General features: G+C 42.0%; 1 protein-coding gene across 1 annotated transcript; it reads left to right on the top strand.

Annotated features, from left to right (window-relative positions):
* The first annotated feature begins 531 nt into the window (after positions 1-531).
* On the top strand, positions 532-15,539 carry LOC142853565 (E3 ubiquitin-protein ligase TRIM31-like). Its single transcript, XM_075978724.1, is given in 8 exon segments — positions 532-1,146; positions 1,572-1,661; positions 3,377-3,607; positions 6,338-6,480; positions 10,045-10,157; positions 11,362-11,436; positions 11,899-11,940; positions 14,781-15,539. Coding segments are annotated over 8 exon segments (1,629 nt in total). The 5' UTR covers positions 532-732; the 3' UTR covers positions 15,302-15,539.
* Positions 15,540-21,945: the final 6,406 nt, after the last annotated feature.

The following is a 21,945-nucleotide window of genomic DNA, read 5'->3' as shown; positions in this document are numbered from 1 at the left end:
GTATATAATTTCGTAGTAGGTTTAGAACTCTCTTACTTAAACAAAAGGGGGAGGTGTTGCAGGAGCTCCTTCCGCTCCTTTAGCCAATAGCCGCTGAGATACCAGCCCATTGGAGCATGGTCTCTCTCTCTCTTTAAAAAAGCAGCCACTTCCCTCCACTTGCTCTCTGGCTTCTGGCTACACTTCTGGCGACTAGGCTCCCTTCCTGATTGTGCCGAGGGCTATTGTCTGGGACGGTTATCTGTAAGTTTTCCCCCTTAAATAAATAATCACTCTATTAATCATAATTCCAAACTGGTGTGGGATTGTTTGTGACTTATGCCTTCAGCACATCTCCCTGTAATGCCACTTAGCTGCTCCACTCCCTACCTGTAGTAAAGTGAACTTTGACACTTGAATCTTCTGTTCTCAAACAACTGCCTGTAAAGATAATTAGTTCAAGGTCCAGAGATCCTTGCTCTGTGTTATAGGAAGCAGGAACTCACAGTGTAGGTTTGTTCTTGAGAGACGGTGAGGTAGGACTGACTGTTTTCTTCTCTTTACAATATTCCCCATAAGTTTTCCTCTTCTCTGCTGTTCATTTACTCTACCCCCTCTTCATTCGTCCTTCTCCAGTCTTCCAATTGAGAGGCTCTTTAGCCTCTGCTTCCTGTTTCATTTTCTCTTCCCAGTACTGGCGCCTGCCTCGGACTTCTGGGCTTTCACATATCAAGTTAGCCTTGCTGCTCCATCATGGCAAGCCTACAGCGGGTTAGCAAACTACTGGAGGATGTGACCTGCCCCATCTGCGAAGAAATTCTACGGGAGCCTGTCACCACTGACTGTGGACACAACTTCTGCCTGCAATGCATCCATCAGGTCGGGAAAACTACAGAAAACCTCCAATGTCCGCTCTGTAAACTCCCTGTGGATAAGAATATGTTGAGGCCCAATAAGCAGTTGGCTAGTATTGCAGAGAAAATCCAGGCTACGGATCCTGCTGAGTTCCAACCAGAAGAAGAAGAGCCAAGATGTCTGAAGCACAAGAAAAAATTAAATTACTTCTGTGAGAAGGATAAAGAGTTCCTCTGCTTGGTGTGTTGTGACTCCAAGGACCACAAAACCCATGAAGTTAACTTGATAGATGAGGCTGCCCAGAACTACAAGGTAGGCACCTGCCTCCTTCTCTGTCCCCAGCTCAGCAGAGTAGAATTCCCTGGGGATGTGGGAGCTGCTGCCTTTTCCATCTGGTTGGCACCGACTGCTGCACTCTTAACACTTGAATTGGCAGTTGGCAGCCGGGCCCAGTGAGCTCAAAGACCCAGGTTCTGGGAGATATCAATCTCTATTCAAGGCAATAAGAGTAAACAGAATAGTACTTTTGGAGGCAGGGAAGATATATCAGAGACTAAAGGTACTTGCCACAAAGAATGAGGACTTGACTTTGACCCTAGGATTACATAATACAAGAGGAAAATTGGTTTGATCCCTGAGAAAAAAAGGGGGGTCTGCTAATAATGACATCAGTACCTTGGGATATCTTCCCTGCCTTCCTAGAGGCAGAACCTGACTGAAGCATCCTCTCCTCACAGGTGCAGATTGAGACACAGCTCCAGATCTTGGGGCAAAAGGACAAGGAAATAATTAAAGAGAAAAAGGAATGTGAAGAGGCAACCCAGGTGTTCAGGGTAAGAAATATTCACTCCAAATACGTCTGAGGAAGTTGAGCATCTCTGTTGAGGGAATGTTGAGCACTCCTTATACACCAGGCTGGAACAAAGTCCAGCTGACAAGATGGCGAGGGCAGAGCAGAGGGTGTGGTGCCTGAGCCGTGCTCCTGAGCTGAACTGAACTACCTGAACCAGGAAGGTTTCTGCTCCTCCACCCACAGCAGGCTTTGTAAGGACTGCACACACACACAGACACACAAACACACACACAGGCGCGCACACACACACACACACACACAAACACACAGGCTCACACAAGCCCCTTTTTACTAGAGACTATTATACAGTAAGAAAGACAAGAGACTATGACAACACCAAACATCTCCACCCGGTTTTGATTTTGTTTACTTTTTTAAAAGGTTTCTGCATTACTTTTTTCTATGTGTATATGTCTGTGTTAGTGAAAGTCATGTGTGTGCAAATCCTAGCAGAAACCGGAAGAACCGGAAATACAGATATTTGTGAGCTGCTCTTCATAGGTGCTGGGAACTGAATTCAGGTCCTCGGAAGAGCAGTAAGCATTCTTAACCCCTGCATCATCTCTCCAGGTCCATTCATGGGAAATTCAGTATGAAGGAAGCTAAACTGAGAAGAGTTCTCTCTCTTTCTCTGTCTCTCTCTCTATCTTTTCTCTCTTTCTTCATTTGTTTATGTTCTTCCCAACTGACTTTTAAGAATCTTATATCTACTTATTTTTAGATTTAATTTTATGTGAATGAATGTCTTGCTTCCATGTATGTATGTATACCAGGTGCATGTCTGGTACCAATGGAGATTAGAAGAGAGCAGTATATACCTGAAAATGGAGTGAGGATGGTTGTGAGCTACCATGTGTGTTCTGGGATTTGAATCTCAGTCCTTTGTAAGAGCAACAAAGTCCCTTACTGAGCCATATCTCCAGCTCCTAGACACAATATCATATGTAGCACAAACTAGAAATTGTTATACAGGAAAAGGATAGCCTTCATCATTTGACCATTTTGTCTTTCCCCCAGTACTGGAATTACAGGGCTATAACAGCATTCCCAGACTATGCAGTGCTGAGAATGGAATCCAGGACCACACACATGCCAAGCAAGCACCCTGTCAACTGAACTACAACCTTATCCTGGGTTTTCTATGGCGGTGTCATTTGTTTGTTGAGAGAGTGGCCCAAGTAGTCCAGGCTGGCCTTGAATGGAGGCTGCCTTGGCTTCCTGCATCTCCTGTCTGCACTCCCAGTGCTAAGATTTCTTAGTTGTGCATCTGGCTGATGTCCTTGAAGGTAAAAAAAAAAAAGCCATTGAGCCTAAATCTTTGAACACAGGAAGTGCTTTGATCTCCTTGCCCCTCTCCCTTTCCCACAGGTATGCCCCAGCATACTGTTCTAAACCAGTCTTAGAATAATCCTTAGATACTCCTAAAGAGTGAATAGTTCCAAATTTTGCATGCCCTTGATTCCAGCACGTAGGAGGCAGAGAGGGGGATCTCTGATGAATACAAGGCCAACCTGTTGTTCTTAGTCAGTTCCTGGCTAGCTAGGACTATATAGTGAGACTTTGCCTGTAATTAGTTAATTAATTGATTGATGGTTGATTGATTTAAAAAGTGAGTGATGGGCTTAAAGGAAGCTTGGAAGATTCTCTCTCATTCCTCCCTCATCTCTGAATCCCTTCCCTTATCCTCAGGCCCGAGTACATCTAGAGAAACTCAAGATACTTCAGGAATTGAAGAATGTGCACCAGAGACTGGACGAGGAAACGATATTTTTCCTGTCCAGGCTGAGCTTGGTGGAGCAAGAGGGAGTCAAGCAGACAGAAGAGTATGTCACTGAAACAGAGAGACAGCTGACCACCCTCAGAAACCACATGGAGTACCTGAAAAATAGGCAACAAGCGCCATCCATGGAGCTACTGGAGGTTAGTGCATTGGGAACAGACTTTCTCTCTCTCTCTCTCTCTCTCTCTGGAAGATACTTAAGAATCTGTATTATACTGTGGCCAAACAGCTCCTAATATCTGACTCCTCCATGTTGTCTCCTAAAATGAAATTTTGAGAAACTCCTACCATTCCCTGAAAGGACATAAATGTCAGATACTTTCCTTTCTTTGGGGATTTTGCCTGAGGCTTCATAGAATCCATGACCCTTACCTTTCTTACTTTAAGCTGTCACTTTTGATAAAGGTCCTTCCTGTCCAGGTTTCAAAGGGAAGCCTGTTGCTCTCCACGAGGCTCCATTTGTATTGTCTCCAACATAATGTACTTTTCCTCTCTATGTTTTTCCACCCTAAGGCCCAGTGCTCACCATGCCCTTTCTTCTAATAAGCCTCATGTATGAGGTGTGGTTTCTTTATTACTTTCTATTGCCTTCCTGAACTAATCTACCAATTACTACCCTGCTTCACCTAACCCAGCAGCTCTCAACCTGTGAGTCTCGAGCCCTCTGGGAGGATCTGCCAACCCTTTTACAGGGGCCACCTAAGACCACCAGAAAATATCAGATACTTACATCCCAATTCATAAGAGTAGCAAATTTACAGTTATGATGTAGCAGTGGAAACAATTTTATGGTTGGAGGTCACCACAACATGAGGAGCTGTGTTAAAGGTCCGCAGCATTAGGAAGGCTGAGAACCACTGACCTAACCAAAACTCCTCTCGTAACTCAGGACACTGAGGCAGGAGGTTTGTTGCTAGTCCAAGGCTAACATGAACAAAGATCAAGACACTATCTCAAACAGCTGGGCATGGTGTCTCACCTCTGTAAGTTTAGCACTCCAGAGGTAGGAGGCTTCCCTGGACCACTAGAGTTCAAGGACAGCTTGGACACACTGACACACACACACACACACACACACACACACACACACACACACACACACACGAAAAGAAAAGATAAAAAGAAATATAGCCAAAAAAACTTCTAGAGCATTTAATCTTGTTCTTTGGGGCAGGATCTTATGCAGCCCAGGCAGCCTGGCAGTGTTAGGACAAAGGTCATGTGACCAAGGGTAACACTGAATTACTGATCTCCCTATCTCCTTTCATGGGCCCCTACACACAGCTCACAGTTTAGAATTGTAATGTAGGACACATATGTTTCTTTAAAGCATCTCTCAGACTCATTGTGCAAAGGCGCTTGCCACACAAGACCCACACGGTGGAAAAACAAGGCCAGTACTCACAGGTTCTCCTCTGATTTCCTTCTGTAACTCCAGATCCATCAGATCTGATCACTCTGGTCTTGTAGAGTACCTGCATTCTTATTTACATGCCCACACACAGACAACACACACACACACACACACACACACACACACACACACACATATATATCAATATATATATATATACAGTTTAAAAATAATAAAAATAAAGCTGGAGAGATGGCTCATTGGTTAATAGCACTGTATGCTCCTTCAGAGATACTGAGTTCAATTTCCAGCAACCACATGGTGACTCACAGCCATCTATTTTGATATCTGATGCCCTTCTCTGGCATGTAGGCATATAAGCAGACTGCACACTCATACATAAATATATTCATATATTTAAATTAATAAAATATTTTTAGATTATTCTTAAAAATTAATAAATCTTAAAAATAAAATGCAATGAAAAGAACTATATTTCAAGCTACATTTCTAGTAGCTACATTAAAAAGACAAAAAAAATAAGGCATAGTGGTACACCTTTAATCCCAGCACTTGGGTGGCAGAAGTGAGTTCACAGTCAACATGTTCACAAATGAAATTCCAGGCCAAGCAGGAAAAAAATCAGATAAAATTAATATTAATAAAAACACTTTAAACAATTTATTTAATCCAATACTCCAAATGTAATGATTTCAGCCTCTTTAGACATATTTATGAGCTATTCTATATTCGTGGGTTTTTTTAGTTCTGAGTCTTTGAATTCTTATTTTACACATCTCTGTTTAGATACTTAATCATCAATTGCTGAGGTAAAATGTAGTTAGTTCTACTAAATCGATAAAGTTGTACTTACAATGCTTCAATTTTTAAATTTAGATTTGAAATAGTAAAAATTAATTGGTGGGGAGGACTGAGGTGTTAGTGCATTCCTGTTCTCTCAGCGCTCAGGAGTCAGACAGAAGATTCGGTAGTTCAGGACTGTTCTTGGCTACACAGAGAATTCGAGCCAGCCTGAGATACATTAAACTGTTTCAGATAAAAACAAACAAACAAACAAACAAACAAACCAAGAGGGAGGAATAATAGGACACCCAAGTGCCAGGACTAACACACCTGGTTTCTGTTTTGTTTTTGTTTTTTCTTTAAAGAACCATGGACAGCCACTCCACCTTTGTCCTAACACTGCCAAGTTGAGCTCCCTGGATCTATATTAGAGGCAACACCCGTTTCCCAAATGTCACTCTTCTATACTTACTCTTTTTTTTCCTGAGGTTTAAACATCATCCCAACTATATCAGGACTTTTGGGGTAGCAGTTTGGGGGGAGGTAGGGAGAGAGAAAACCATAGGCAGAGACAGCAGAGACAGAAAGTCAGAGAGAGGAAAGAGAGGGTGGAAAACTGGGGTGTTCTCACTCTGCCTCCAGCTGAGTCTGAAACCCTTCTTGGCACCTGTTACTAGGCAAGCTCTGACATTGTTCTCTCTTTCTCTTCCAGGGCATCAATGACATCTTGGGCAGGTATGATGGGCATCCCAAGTGCACTGTGCTTTCTGGTTCACTCACACATACAACATTCAACATATATCCGAATATGTTCACATCGTCCAATAACTTGTCTATAAACTATTTAGGCTGCAGGTGAGGAAGACTAAGCTGGCCACAGTAGCATGTGTTCTGCTGGGCACAGCTCTTTTCACCAACACCCAGCGTTAGAGCAGCTGCACTCCCCTCCCATATTCCTCTTGGTCAATGGGGGTGAACCCTGGGTTTCCTACTTTACCTCCTACTCCCTGTCCCTCAACTCTCCTCTGATCAATCTCTCATCTTATTTCAATATTTTCATGGGTTTGATCTGTTGTAGGAAGCCGCTTGTTTGTTTTCCCTCCTGCCTAGACTCCTGAAATAATCACACAGAAACTATATTATTTAAAATCACCGCTTGGCCAATCACTTAAGTGTATTGCTCGCTAGCTCTTACATGTAGTAGTAACCCATTTCCAGTATTTTATATTTTACCACGAGGGTTGTGGCCTACCAGGAAGGTTCCAACATGTCTGTCTCTGGTGCCAGCTCCATGGTTTCTCTTTGACTTTGTCCCCTTTATCCTAGCATTCAGTTTAGTTTTCCCCACCTACTTCTACCCTGCCCTATCAACGGGCCAAGGAAGTTTCTTTATTCACTAGTGGTATTCACAGAATATGGATGGGATTCCCACATCACCTCTCCCTTTCTGTTTAAATAAAAAGGAAGGTTTTAACTTTAACATAGTAAAATTACATATAACAAAAGAGGCATCAAGCAGAATTACAGTTACAATATTTATAGTTACTTTATCTTTTATCATAACTAAGGAAAACTATAACTATCTATTCTTCAACTCTATCAAAGACTCCATAAGGATGTAATATTACCTAAGTAAACAGGAAGTGCATGGTAAATAACTCCCAGAACTCTAGAATTGAGAGAGACATCTTGCTGCCTAGACAGTCACCCAAAGTTCTTCTGTACTGTTGTGGCATCTATCTTCAGCCTACAGGCCCACTGTATCCAGCAGACTTTTAAATAAATCAGGAAATTTTAAAGGTAGTTCTGCCTATATTGGCAGTTTATCAGTCACTTTCTTCTGTGTCCTGCAGAATGTCTAGTAGACGCTTTCATGAAGCAGGAACCCCAAAGAATCGTCTTACCTTTATGCAAATTCAGCAGTAATTTCTCTGTGGGGTCTGGATGTCTAGTTCATAGAGCATAGCATCAAGCAGTTCAGGAAAGAGCAGTTTCTTGACAAAATCATTAACCAATTCCATAAGGAGCCTCTTCAGTACCCATCTTCCTCTTGAAGTAATTGGAGTTTCCAGGAGCAGATGTGTCTCATTGTCATGAAAAGTCTAATTTTTTAAAATGTTTTAAATGCCATATTTTGAATGTCTCTGACAGACTTGAAGAATACCTATCTAACTGAAATATATCGCTATATATTTAACATGACTACAAGCTTGACTATTATAGATGATTATTAACCTATATTTTTAAATTATACATTACATTTCTAAATGAGCTGCACAAACACAATACCTTAATCAAGAACAAAAATATACATATAAAGCCAGGCGGTGGTGCGGTGGATCTCTGTGAGTTCAAGGCCAGCCTGGTCTAGAAAAGCTCATTCCAGGACAGGAACCAAAAGCTACGGAGAAACCCTGTCTCGAAAATAAAAAAAAAAAATACATATAACAAAGTTGTTCTTAAAATTATATAAATAATCCAAAATCAATACCAATGAAAATCTCTATAGCATATCCCCCTTTAAATGTAAAGAAACATTTATAAACAATATTTGGGAATTTTTGACATAGTTATTTCCATCAGCTTCCTGCTTTTTGTTGGAAAAGTATTTTTTGAGGGGGGGGTTCATGGAAACCTTTTGGGTGGTCTATCAAACCACATTTGTCTGGAAACAATCCACAGGTTCTCATCCTCTGTGGATACAAAAATAGAACCTCTTTTCCAAAGCTACAAATCCTTAGACCCAAATTCTGAAGTCAAGAGACCTTTATGTTGGCTTAACTTAGCAGTCCATACAATGAAATGTGTCTCTGTACTTAGCTCCTTCACAGCCAAAAATTTCAAAGAAAACACAATAATATACATAATCCAGACTGTATGTGTATATTTCATCTTTATGTGGCTTAATTTTTTACTCTATAACTTTTTAATATTTATTTTATTATCTTTATTCCTTTATTCTGTGACAGTCTATACTCTGTCTCTTAAAAGACTTTTGTTTTTTTATAAACCATTTACATCCTTTTATAACTCTCTATATACTTTGTCTTCTCTCTCCCAAGCCTATGTACATTTTAAAAATACACTGTGTCTCATTTACAGGTCTTTTATGTCTGAATATGTCCTTTTTGCATATTTGTAATCCTTTTCTGAATAGGATGACTTCTTAAAATGCTAAGTGCTTCTTAAGAACCTAAGTGGTAGCATTGCTAGGACAAACAAGGCTCTGCCTGCTTTCTTGCCCAGTCCAACATGGTGGAAGTTCTTTACTGCCTCTGAGACTGCTAGGTGGGAGCCACACTCACCATCTCAACTCTGGTAATTGGTTGGCCCATGCTGTCACCAAGTAACTTGTAGCACACTGCCCAAAAACCCCATTTAAAGGCTTGGCCTTCTGAAAGAGCCAGAGTTCGTGCTGGCAGCATGGCCCACAAAGCCACCATTTGAAAACTGCACATGCTTTTTTTTTATTATGCTACTGCTGAATCAGAAAGACCTCTCTTAAAGGAGATTTGGCAAGCCATTAGCAAAATGCTGGCTACCAAGAAGCCATGATTAACTCGTTCTTTTGTGTCTAAAATTCCTTTTTACTTTCTTAGGTTTTATGCAGATTAAACTGGCACAAGCTTGAGCACCAGTTTGTTGTATTGAGGCCACTTGTTTGTTCCTGGCTGCTCAGACTCCTGAAATAATCACACAGAAGATCAGTATTTTCTTTCCCAGCTTCATTCCTCTCCCACATTCCTCTTGGTCAATGGGGTGAACCCTGGGTTTCCTACTCTACCTCCCTAATTCCTGTCCCGTCTCTCTTTTCTGATCCATCTCTCATCTTCATTTTCATATTTTCTTGGGTCTGATCTCATTCAGCCCTGCATTCCTGTCCTGGCCTCCCTGATGGGGGACAATGGTCTTATATCCTGCAAAGTTTTATCTGTTGTACTAGTTTAATAATATGTCGATTGGCCAGTAGCCAGTTAGGATGTATAGGCAGGGCAGCCAGGCAGGAAGTAGAGGTGAGGTGACCAGAACAGGAGAATTCTAGGAAAAGGAAAGGCACCTCTGCAGTCATCACCCAGAAACAGAAAAAGCAAGATGAGAATACCTCGCTGATAAAAGGTACCAAACCTCATGGTTAATAGAGACAAGAATTATGGGTTAATGTAAGTTATAAGAGTTGATAAGAAGCCTGAAGCTAATAGGTCAAACAGTTTATGATTTATGTAGACCTCTGTGTGTTTCTTTGGGACTGAAAGGCTGTGTGACCAGGCAGGACAGAAACCTCTGTCAACAGCCCCTGACACTCAGTTCCCTGGCTCTAGACTGTATTTATCATGCCTTCTCCCCAGGAATGAGCTCCCAGGTCCTTCCTGCCCATTCTCTATCCCAAAACTTACCGCTAAGATCAACATATCTTCACAGGGATAAAGAATTTCAGTTTCACAACCCAACCCCAGTTCCTAACCTGGATAAAAAAGTCAGTGAAGCAAAAGCAAGTAATGAGCCCCTCATAGAAAGCCTGAAGAAATTAACAGGTAAGATGTGTCTGCCACTTCCTTTGCTTACCTGCCTCAGGATTCTTTTCATCAACCTAGATATTGCCTGACGTCTCTGGTGCCAGCTCCTGAGCCTTTCAGAACCCAGGCTGAATGCTGAGTACCTTCATAGAACCATTATGCAGAAATTTCTCATGTTGTGTTTCATTAGGTTTAATGCTGAGGATAGAATGCGGGACTTCATGCTTGCTTGACAAGCACTCTGCAATCTGAGCTACATCCCCAGAGTCAAAGCACCTCTTAGCTCAGAATTTTTCCTTGTTTACTAGGTGGTGAACATGGGACTAGAAGTATGTTACCAATTTGGTTGTTGCTTATCACCTGTACCACTGGGCACCAAAACACAGCATTCACACATAGTGTACGCAAAGAATACACATTGACTCTAAAAGACATAATATTAAAATGGAGCATAAAATATAGAAATGAAAACAAAAGCAAACAGAAATATTGTCCAGAGTAGTCTCTTATGGAAGACGGCAGTGATCTTCTGAGTAACTGGGTCTAGAACACAAAGCACAGTGCCCAGATAGCATTCAACCTTTATTGGACATGCTGAAATGACAGTATGTTTTAACATTCTGAGCTAAAAAAAACCATATTATTTAAATTCATTTCATTTACTTCTTTTAAAAATGTTTTATTTATTTTATTTGTATGGGTGTTTTGAGTGCATGTGTTGTGTATATGACTGGTGTCCATGGAGGTCAGAAGATGGTGCCAATGCTCTGGGACTGGAGTTTCAATGGATGCTGACAACTGAACTGGGGCCCTGGTGCTGTTAACCACTGAGGTCTCTTTCCAGCTCCCTTTTCCTTTCCTTTTGAGACACCGGAACTCACTATGTCCTGTGGACTAAAAGTTTTCATCCTGCTGTGTCAGCTTCCTGAGTGTCAGCATGCCCTGGTCTTTTAGGGTTTCAAAATAACATCTAGAAAATTCCAAATCCAGTGGCTTATGCTTGTGGCTCCAATATTTCTGTTCTGGACTGAGCTGTACTGAGGAGCCACATCAGGGAGACCCTAGTGCAGCTCTCCCTGTTGGCTGCCTTCTTGGTCCACTGAGACTATGTGAGATCCCAGTACCACATCTTCCTACATGAGCAATCAGTGCCTCACGGTATGGTCCCTGTTGTCTGCTTAACCTCCGTCGACCCTCCATCTCCTTCACTCTCTCCTCACAGTCAACTTGACAACTGAAGGGAAGTAAGATAAAAGCACATTCCTGAGCAGCCCGGACATAAAGGACACGAAGAACTGTAAGTGTGTGCATAACCTGGTGTTTGGGGAAAGTGAAGAATACAAAATGTCTTCTCAATGGGAGATTGAAGATGAAAGGTCCAGTGTGTGTGTTAACACCAATGAAGAACAAGCTTATAGAATTATTTTATTATTGTACTTTTAGGTAATCATAGTGACACCCTGACTAATTAAAATTGTTCATTATAAATGGAAATTTATAGGTGTATTTCTTCATTGCACAAGGCTCAGGTGCAGGCAGCTCAGTCTGTAGCTGGAGCTGACCTAACAGGCCTAGTTAGCCCAGCAAAGCTGAGGAGTTGAGATCCACAGGGACAAGACCTGTAATGATGACATCTGATTGGTTCAGCTTTGAGGGTAGTCAGGATAAAAGCCAGGATCAGTTGCTCATCCCCAATATGAATTTTAATTTATAACCACTTGTTATTAACCTAAAATTTGTTTTCTCTCTCAAATCTTAGGGCTCCTGTTACAGAAGAATAACTCAGATTTGCTCAGCTCAGGTAGGATTCCTGCTTGACACACGGGTCTTTCTGTAGGGAAGCAAGGGTCCTCTAGGTGTGCAGGTCAAAGTGTTCTGTTCATTCATGGCTCTGATACAGCAGAGGAAATTTATAGACCAGACCCTGGGAAGGGCTACCTAACATGCAGAACAGCCTGATTGCTCCCAGCTCCCCTGAAAATACAGGAACAAAAAAAGATTGGAAAGACGAGTAAGGCTTCCCACAGGAGGGATGGAGAAGGACTGTGTAATTGTACAGACTTCAGGGGCCAGAGATGAGTGGACTTAGAGTGAGGGCCAGGCATCTCCTTCTTCTGCTTCCCAAGCTAAACTTTCCCTGTGAAAGACCTAGCCCCCAACAGGAAACCCCTAATGTGCAGGTGCACCCTGCTGCTTGGTCTATGCCCCTCCTAGTGCCTCTGCAGCTCAGCAGGACCTAATGCTCAGCCCTATTCCATCCCCTTTCACTTCGAGACCCCCTTTCTGGGACAGCACCCTCTTCAGCACTGCTCTGGAGCAAAACTGGGCCCCTTTCCCTGTGTTTCTGGAGGAGGAGCTGGCTGTGAGCTGGGCTCTGTGCACACTGACAACATCAGAGTTGCGGGCTGCACACCCCTGGATGTTGCTCTTTCCTTCTCACTCCCCCAAACCCTTTGTATTTTCTCTTTAAAATTTTATTTTCTTGATTAAAATTTATGTTTATACTTATGCACAATGGAGATGAGAGGATATTTTGTGAATAGTGTTCTCCCCTTACATGAAAATTTTATGAGTTTTGGGCTTAGGGAGCAAGCATCTGTATCTGTATCTGCCAAGCCATCTCACTTGTCTTTTATTAGTTCTTTCTTTCTTCTCTCCCTCTGGCTGGATTGTGTGTGTGTGTGCACATGTGCATGTGTGATGTGTGTTTGTGCACATGTACACATGTGTGTGGTCTGTGTGTGGTATGCAGGTGTGCACGCACGTGTGTGATGTTTGTGGTGTGTGTGTGTGTGGTGTGTGTGGTATGTTTGTGCGTATGTGTAGTTTGTGTGTGTGTGCTCGTGTGCGGTGTATGTGTGTGCTGTATGTGTGCATGCGTGTGGTTTATGTGGTAAGTGCGTGTGTGCGTATGTGTGTGTGTGCATGTGTACTCATGGAGGCTATACTTAGGCATCTTCTTTTACACTCTTCCTTAGTTTCATGGACAAGAACTGTTATTGAACCTCAAGCTCACTAGATAGTGTGGGCTGTCTTGCTACCGAGGCCCATGCCCATCCAGTCATCCCTGCTACTCAACACCAAGGTAACAAGTGTGCCAGGGCCACACCCAGATTTTGTCTTTAGATGCTGGGGATCACGACTCATGTCCTCGTGCCTGCACAGCCAAACCACCTCCTCAGTCCTTTCTTTGTTTGCTTGCTTTTGAGACAGAATCTCATGTAGCCCGGACTGCCTTTGAACTCATGGTAGTTCTCCTGTCTCAGCTTCCCAAGTGCTGGAATTAGAGGTGTATGCACAACTGTGCCTGGCAATGAGCACCTCCACCAAAACAGAAGACAAACCCACATAGTGGTCATTCTCACCAGTGCTGCTCTTCTCCAATTGCTTTGACTCTGATGCCCCCAGTAGACCTTAGAAGTTGCTACCACTGTCTTTCTCTATGGTTTTCATCCCCACACCCCTGACCCCCAGTAATGCAACTTAGCCAGGTCTGGAGATCAGAAATGGGTAAGATCTGCTTGGGTCATGCCCCTAGCGTACCCCAGTGACCCTGACCACCTGCTTTAATGCACACTTCCACATCCATCATCTCTCCCCAAGCCCTGCACACAGCAGAGGAAAACTGTCATTGCAGCAAAGGCTGAAATTCAACACCAAATGAGGGGCTAAAATGTTCCCACTTTCTAAACCTTAGCAGAGCCAGGACCACGGATGCTCTAGTCTTTGAATAGGACAGATAAAGACTCTATAGCTTTAATAAACTGCCATTCAGTGTCTAAGCCATAATATGAGGGTGGGACACATCAAGGGTCTCTGAATACCCACTTCTTCAGTCCTCCTGTGTTTGAGGGATTCCATTCTATCATGTGCACTCACGTGTGCACACACATGCCTTTGTGTGGGAGTCAAAGGATGATTGGGGAAGTCAGTGTCCCACCATGTGGGTTTCTGGATTGAATTCAGGTGTCAAGTTTGGGGGCACAGGCCTTATCAGCTGAGTCACCTCCTGGCCCCAGGAAGTCAGTTTTAGAAAGTCAGACTAGTGGTGACCCCAGCTTTAGAAAATCAAGCTGAACCTTGACCTCTCATAGTAGCCCCAGTTGTTTGCCATATGAGAACCAGGAAATGTGGAAATGGAGAAGACATATCTACATTGTTAGAAGTTCCAAATTGTCCAGAGTGTTATCACCTTGGTTCAAGGCCTCTTCCTGAAATGATTCTACAACCATGTGAACTGGGGGAGCTTCCCTCTGAACCCACAGAGAAGAACCTCATAAAATCATGGGCTAAGTTTGAGGCCTGGGGATGGAGAGTGGGGAGAGGTACTGGAGAGGGGGTCTAGGGAGCATGGGCATGGTATCCCATATCTATAATTCAGGCACTAGGGAGGTGCAGTTTGAAAGATGAGAAGTTCAAGATCGTCCTTAGCTACACAGAAAATTTCAGCCCTGCTTGGTCTATATGAGACCCCCTTCTCAGAAAACCCAAAGAAACAGGTAGGAGTCTTCTCTGAGGACAGGGACTGGAATTTGAAGGAGAAATTCTCCCTCCTAGCTACATCATGAGAAGCTCAAAAGCAGGGTGCTGGAGGACTTGGCCTGAAACAATCCTTTTTCACTCTTCTTTATCTTCCCACAGTACCTATGACCCTGGACTCCACTTCAGCTGACGCAAACCTCACCTTTTCTCAGGATCTAAAGAAAGCAAGCTTGTATGTCGTCGATGGCAAATCTAATACTCAGGCAAAACCTCGACAATTCTATCCTTTCTACTGTGTGAGGGGCTCCCCAGGTCTCTCCTCAGGCCGTGTGTTGTGGGAGGTGGAAATCCAGGGACCCCCAGATAGGGTTGGTATAGTGGGCGTGGTCACCGAGTTGCCTCGGGGGTCCCAGATTCAGAACTCTGAGTCATGCTGCTTGTGGACATTGCGGATCTCGTCCTCTGGATGTCAGCCAATCACCAACTGCAGTATCCAGGAGAATCTCCCAATCAGTCTTAGGAAAGTGGGCGTCTATGTGGATTATGACCATGGAGATATAGTCTTCTATGATGCCATCACTAACAAACACATCTACACCTTCCAAGCTTCCTTTGACAGACAGGTCTTCCCCCTTTTTGGGCTCCTAAATGCCCGCAGCTCTATCACCCTGAGCCTCTAAGGCTGCTGCCCAGTGGGTCCCTCAGTCTCTTCCCCACCCATCCCTCATGATTGAATGAGATGCAAATGGCAGGAATGAAGCTTGGCCCTGCTTGGGCTCACTACACCCCCCACACACTGTACACACCCTACACACTCCACACACACTCCACACCTTACACACACTACACACCCCGCACACCCCACATACCCAACACACCCTACACACTCCACACATGCTACAACCTTACACACACTACACACCCTACACACCCCACGCACCCTAAACACACTACACACACTACACACCCCACAAACAACACACCCTACACACTCCACACACATTACACACCTTACACACACTAGACACCCTACACACCCTATACTCTCTACACACCCTATACACCACTACATACCCACAGACTCTATACACCCTGCACAGACTACACACCCCACAGAACCTGCACACTCTACATACCCTACACACCCTACACACACTACATACCCTACATACCCTATATACCCCACATACACTACACATCGTACTCCCCACCACATCATACACAACCCACACACCCTACACACATTACACACACTACACACACCACACAATCTACACACCATACACATGCTTCGTTCCACGAATAAAGAAGACAGTAGACTCTCCAGATACTAACCACAAGGCTTTTCATCGTTTCCCTTCATAAAAGGACAGGATTGGAAGTGGCCAAACTTCATCAACAACCCATTGAAAAATATCTGGCCACTTTCTCCTTGAGACATGTACTCACTCATAAGTGAGTTTTAAACATAAAGCAAAGAATACCAGCCTACAAATCACAATCCCAGAGAAACTACACAACAATGAGACACTAAGAGAGACAAACATGGATCTAATCTACATGGAAAGTAGAAAAATACAAGATCTCCTGAGTAAATTGGGAGCATGGGGACATTGGAAGAAGGCTGAAGGGGAGGGAAGAGGCAGGGAGGGGGAGAAGAGAAAAATGTAGAGCTCAATAAAAATCAATTTAAATAAAGAATTTTTGTTTCCTCAGGATGGTAGAGATGGGGGAAAGGACAGAGAGGGAGAACAAGGAAAGAAATATCTTGACTGAGGGAGCCATTATGGGGCTAGCAAGAAACCTAGCACTAGAGAAATTCCCAGGAATCCCCAAGGATGATCTCCACTAAGCAATAGTGGAGAGGGTGCCTGACCTGGCCTAGCCCTGTAGTCAGATTGATGACTGTCTTAATGTCACCATAGAACCTTCATCCAGCAACAGATGGAAGCAGATACAGTGAACCACAGTGGAGCATTGGACTGAGCTCTCAAGTCCAGTCAAAGAGAGAAGAGTTAGAATACGAACAAAGAGATCAAGACCATGATGGGGATACCCACTGAAACAGCTTACCTGAGTTAATGAAAGCTTTCCAATCTGGTCTGACAGTGAGGGAACCAGCATAGAACCAAACTTGGCCCTCTGAATGTGGGTGACAGTTGTATAACTGGGGCAGACTGTGGGGTCACTGGCAGTGGTACCAGGATTTATCCCTACTGCTTGTTCTGGCTTTTTGGAACTCATTCTCTCTGGAGGGATACCTTGCTCAGCCTAGATATTATGGGCAGGGCCATGGTTCTGCCTCTCAAAGCAAAGTGCTAGACTTTGTTGACTCCAGGGGGGAAGATTTAATCTCTCTGGGGAGTGGAAGGGGGATGTGTGGAGGGAAAGTGGAGGAAGAAAAAGGAAGGGAGGTAGTGGGGAAAGGATTTGGCATGTAAAATGAGAAAAGACAGTTTTTAAAAAATAAATTAAAATAAAAACAAACAAACAAAAAAGAATTTCCATTTCCTAATTCCTTTTCTGATACAGAAACTGTGTGTCTAGGAGACTTGATTCTCCTAAGGACCACATCACACTCCTCCTGCTGCAGTGAAGTAAAATTCCAAGGCAGACCCAGGTTCACAATTCACTCTCATTCTTGTAGTTGACCCTACACAGGGCTGCTGAGTTCTAGCCCCATTTTGATTCATGTTCTGATCTCCTTACCAATTTCATATATGTACATTCTTAATGTCATCTCATCAATTCAAGTTCAGTGTACCTTCTAAATTATTCTAGCCTGAACTACTGAAAGTGCCTATACTGAAGCAATGGAGTGGCTCCTTCAGTTAAATGTTTTAGCAGACTGTAGGTTTCTATTTGGACAGTAGGTGGTGCTGCTTCCCAGGATAGGGCATGATTAAGGATTGGAAGCTGCTGCCACTGCCCTGTTCTCATTCATATTCCCTCTCTCTCTTTCACTTTATTTATTGTCTATATAAATATATGTTCACTTTGTGCTTACTGCCCACAGAGGCCAGAGAGCATATCAGATTCTCGGTAGCTTGGGTTCCAGGCAATTTTGAGTCATGTGGATGCTAGGAACAAAACCTGGGTGACACTATAAAACAATCCCACATCAGTTCAGAATTAGGGTAATAAAAGGGTTGTTTATTTAAGGGGAAAACTTACAGATCACCACCCTAAACAACAGTCCTCTGAGCGCAAACAGGAACAGAGTCTAGCAGCTGGAATGGGAGCCATAAGCAAGAGAGCAGATCTACGTTTCTGGCTGCTTTTTAAAGTATAAGAGACCATGTCCCAGTGGGTTGGTATCCTAAAGGCTATTGGCTGAAAGAACAGAATGTGCTCCCACAGCACCTCCCCTTTTAGTTTAAATAAAAGAGCTCCAAACCCAATACAAATCTATATATACTAGGAACAGATATCAAGTATAATTAGAATTACAACCAGAATAAACAATATTAAGCAAGTAACATATGCTAAATGTTTTAATAAATGTCCTATCCTATGGAGTCTAAGTCTTGTATAGGAAATGGCTTGGCTAGATCATAAGAGTACAGTAACTACAACTATCTAATCTTCAACCACATCGAAGCTAATATTCTCGAGCAGTCAGGAAGTACAATGAAGTAGCTTCCAATGTGAGCAATATATGACAGAGACAATTAGCTACCTGAGCAATCACCCAAAGTCTCATTTTGCAATGTTTAAGCAACCAACCTTGGCTAAGGCCTAGTGTAACTGACAGACCATTTTCAGGGGCAGAAGATTTTTCAAACCGGTTTTACCTTGTCTTAAAGATTTGACAGTCCTGCTTATCCATTTCCAGATACTATGTAAATTGTCAGTGGTTGAGGCATTGTCAGTTCCTTGCCCATAGGCCAGTTTTGCCAAGAAGAAAACAAGCTCTAAGTGGGGTGCCTCCGGTGCTCAACATTCTTTTGGGAATAGATTGGTGCTGTCAGAAGCAATTATGTCTCATGTCAACAGAACCCTAAATTATTTAAACGCCATGTTCAACAGATCTTTGAAGTGGTTGAAGAAAACCTATCTAGAGAGAATACAATCTCAATGTATCTAAAGAACCTCCTAATTGATCTAACTGTATGTATAACAAACATGAACAACTATTGATCTACAAGAGAATATTAAATAATCTGTAAGCAAATGTGTAACAAATGAGGGCAATGACCTCAAAATATAAACAATCGGTAAGTATCTTGATCAGAAGTAGGAGTAATATATAATGCAATATGAAAATATACCCTAAAAGTTGTATCAATATACAAAACATCCTAAACCAAGGTAGAAACATGCATATATACCATGTGACAAAATAACTTCATATATATGTGCAAATAATGTAAACTAAAGTAACAAATACAATTTGAACTTGCATCAATAGACAAAAACTATACCAATGTAAATTATCCATAAATAATAGATCACAAGTATTCACTCTATTACCCAATATTACTATCTCCCCATTTTTTTGAACAAACATAGTTTTCACCCCAACCCTTCATCTAGTACAAGTAATAATAAACAAATCCTAAACAGTGTTCCCAACCCTAAGGACAAACTTTTTTGGAATGGGGGCATCATCTAGAATTGCTTCTCGCTGTCTTGGGGGCAATGGTCTCCTAATGGAATCTGGCAAAAATGAAGCTGTGGTTAAGTTCCAAAATTACTGTCTAGTATAGTTGCAAGCAATTTATGAGCAGTAAACAATTTATTTGTTATTTTTTTCAAAGTTTTCATTTGGAGTTCTGGCTAGAATATGAGAAGGTGCGCCATTTAAGCAGCTGGTACCCAAAATGATCTTATAGTAGCATTGTCTACATCACAATTTCTTTTCAGCTACGTAGATTGGATGCTGTGAGACTCCATCTTCTTCCTGGAAACTTCAGAGATTACTGCAGGAAAAGGATCTGTAGGAAAATCTATTCTTCATCATGATAAACTTAAACATCATTTATATAAACATATATATAATGAAGAATATGATATAAACAAAATAGGCATGGAGAAAGTAAAAATTTTTCCTAAAGTCTTCCTTCTGTCCCATACCAGATGACTCCCGATATGAGACAGAAACTCTGAATGTTTCTTTAAACAACAAGCTTGGATTTAGAGAAGTACAGAGCCATTGTCCAACTCTAAAACCATATATATATATGAGTGTATGTGTGTGTAAATGTAAGTGTAAACATTACCTGGATTCATGAACCATATTCTGTTTTCTAGATGCTCCTTAGTGGACAGTTATTATTTTTCTGTCAGCATTCAAACATCCAGGGTCTCTTGAACTTTTGAAGATGTGTAATTTTCCTGCAAAGATATGAGCAGAACCCTGCCCCAACCCTATATGGCTTCCTTACCACCTGTATGGTTGTCACCATTGTGGATGAGCTGTCATTTCTCTGTTTTAATAGGCTTCTCCTTTTCAAAATGAATCTTTATTAATTTTGATGGTATCCATAATTTTTCTTCTCCTGTGGAAACAAGAGCAAAACCTCTTCTCCAACATAACACATCTCCTGGCTTCTGTTGTGAGGTCAACACATCCTTGAAATAAACTGGTTGATTCAATTCAGAAGTTCTTTCCGTTATCCAATGCCTCTCTGCTGTTGTTCCTTTCTCATTAGTGTTAAGAAAATTCAAGGTTAATAAAGCATTATGCAATTTATTTCTGGGGGCATTTTCCATCCCTTTCTGTTTGTTCAGCATATCCTTTAGGTTAGGATTTGACCTTTCTATAATTGCCTGACTTGTAGGATTATTTGGAATACCTGTAATATACTTTATGCTTTATTTTAAATAAGCAAAAAAAAAAACCATTTCATTTTGTTAGATACATATGCTGAACCATTGTCTGTCTTTATTTGTTCAGGAATCCCCATGTTGGCCATAACTTCTAATAAATGTGTCATTACTGAATCAACCTTTTCTGAGCTCAAGGCAGTTGCCCACTGAAAACCTGAGTATGTGTCTATGGTGTGGTGCACATATTTCAATTTACCAAATTCCATAAAGTGGAACACATCCACCCGCCAGATTTCATTCTTTTGAGTACTCTTAGGATTACTCCTTGTAGGCAACAGTATTTGAATATAGAAAGAGCAAGTAGGGTGTCTCTTTATAATCTCCTTAGCTTGTTGTCATTTAATAGAAAACTTTCTTTAAACCTTTGCTATTGATATGATTTTTTTGTGAAATTCACAGGCCTGCAATACACTTCCAATCCATAATTGATCAATTTCTGCATTACCTTGTGCTAGAGGACCTGGCAGACCCGCATGGGATCAGATGTGTGTTATGTATATAGGACAAAGCCTATTCCTGATTATGTCTTGCATCTGGATGAACAATGAAGTCAACCCTGTATCATCTGGTATAAATTCAACAGTTTCAATATGTAAGACAACTCTTGCTACATATTGTGAATCAGTAACTATATTGAGAGTTTCTTTAAAATCCCTTAGTACCATAAGAATAGCATATAATTCTGCCTTTTGGACAGAATTGTAAGGACTCTGTTCCACCTTACCTATTTCTTCTGATTTGTAACCTGCCTTTCCTGATTTTTTTCCTTCAGTATAAAATGTGTGGGCTTGAGATCCTTAGTTCAATTCCCAGAAACCACATGGTGACTCACAACCATCTATATTGAGATCTGGTGCCCTCTTTTGGTCTGCAGGCATATATGCAGGCAGAACACTGTATACACAATAAATAAATAAATAAATAAATAAATAAATAAATAAATAAATAAATATTAAAAAAAAACACAATTAGCCCAAAATGTATTGGGACAATTAGACATTCACCAAGTGAACCATCTTTATTTGCAATCTTAGGGAACTTCTGGAAAGCACACCAGAAGGAGTGTGGACATCTGGGCTGTAACGCCTGGAGTGTGTGTGTGTTTGTGTGTGTGTGTGTGACAGTCTTACTTATTGGATTAAGGCTATGGTAGTATATACTTCCTTGAAACAGAGCAATGTATGAGGTAGAAGAAACAAAAGGAGCTGGCAAGTGCCCTGAAATCCCATGTACGATAATTCTAACCAGGGGCTGGAGAGATAGAGTCCATTGTGAGGACAGTATGTACTCATTAGCACTGAACCGTTTCCCAGCCCACTTTTTATTTTCTGAGGCAGGGACATGTGCAGTTCAGGACAACCTCCTCATCTTCCCGCCTCTGCTTCCCAAGGGCTGGGATGACAGGCGTGTCTACCTTGGTGTCTTGGTGAATCTTTCACACTCTAGGTGATTCTGAAACATGGTCAGTTTCCTGGACAACAGGATTTCTGGT

The sequence above is a fragment of the Microtus pennsylvanicus genome, chromosome 7 (assembly GCF_037038515.1).
Source record: "Microtus pennsylvanicus isolate mMicPen1 chromosome 7, mMicPen1.hap1, whole genome shotgun sequence".
In the NCBI taxonomy this organism is placed as follows: domain Eukaryota; kingdom Metazoa; phylum Chordata; class Mammalia; order Rodentia; family Cricetidae; genus Microtus; species Microtus pennsylvanicus.
The sequence above is the reverse complement of the archived record's forward strand: the minus strand, read 5'-3'. Positions and strand labels throughout refer to the sequence as shown.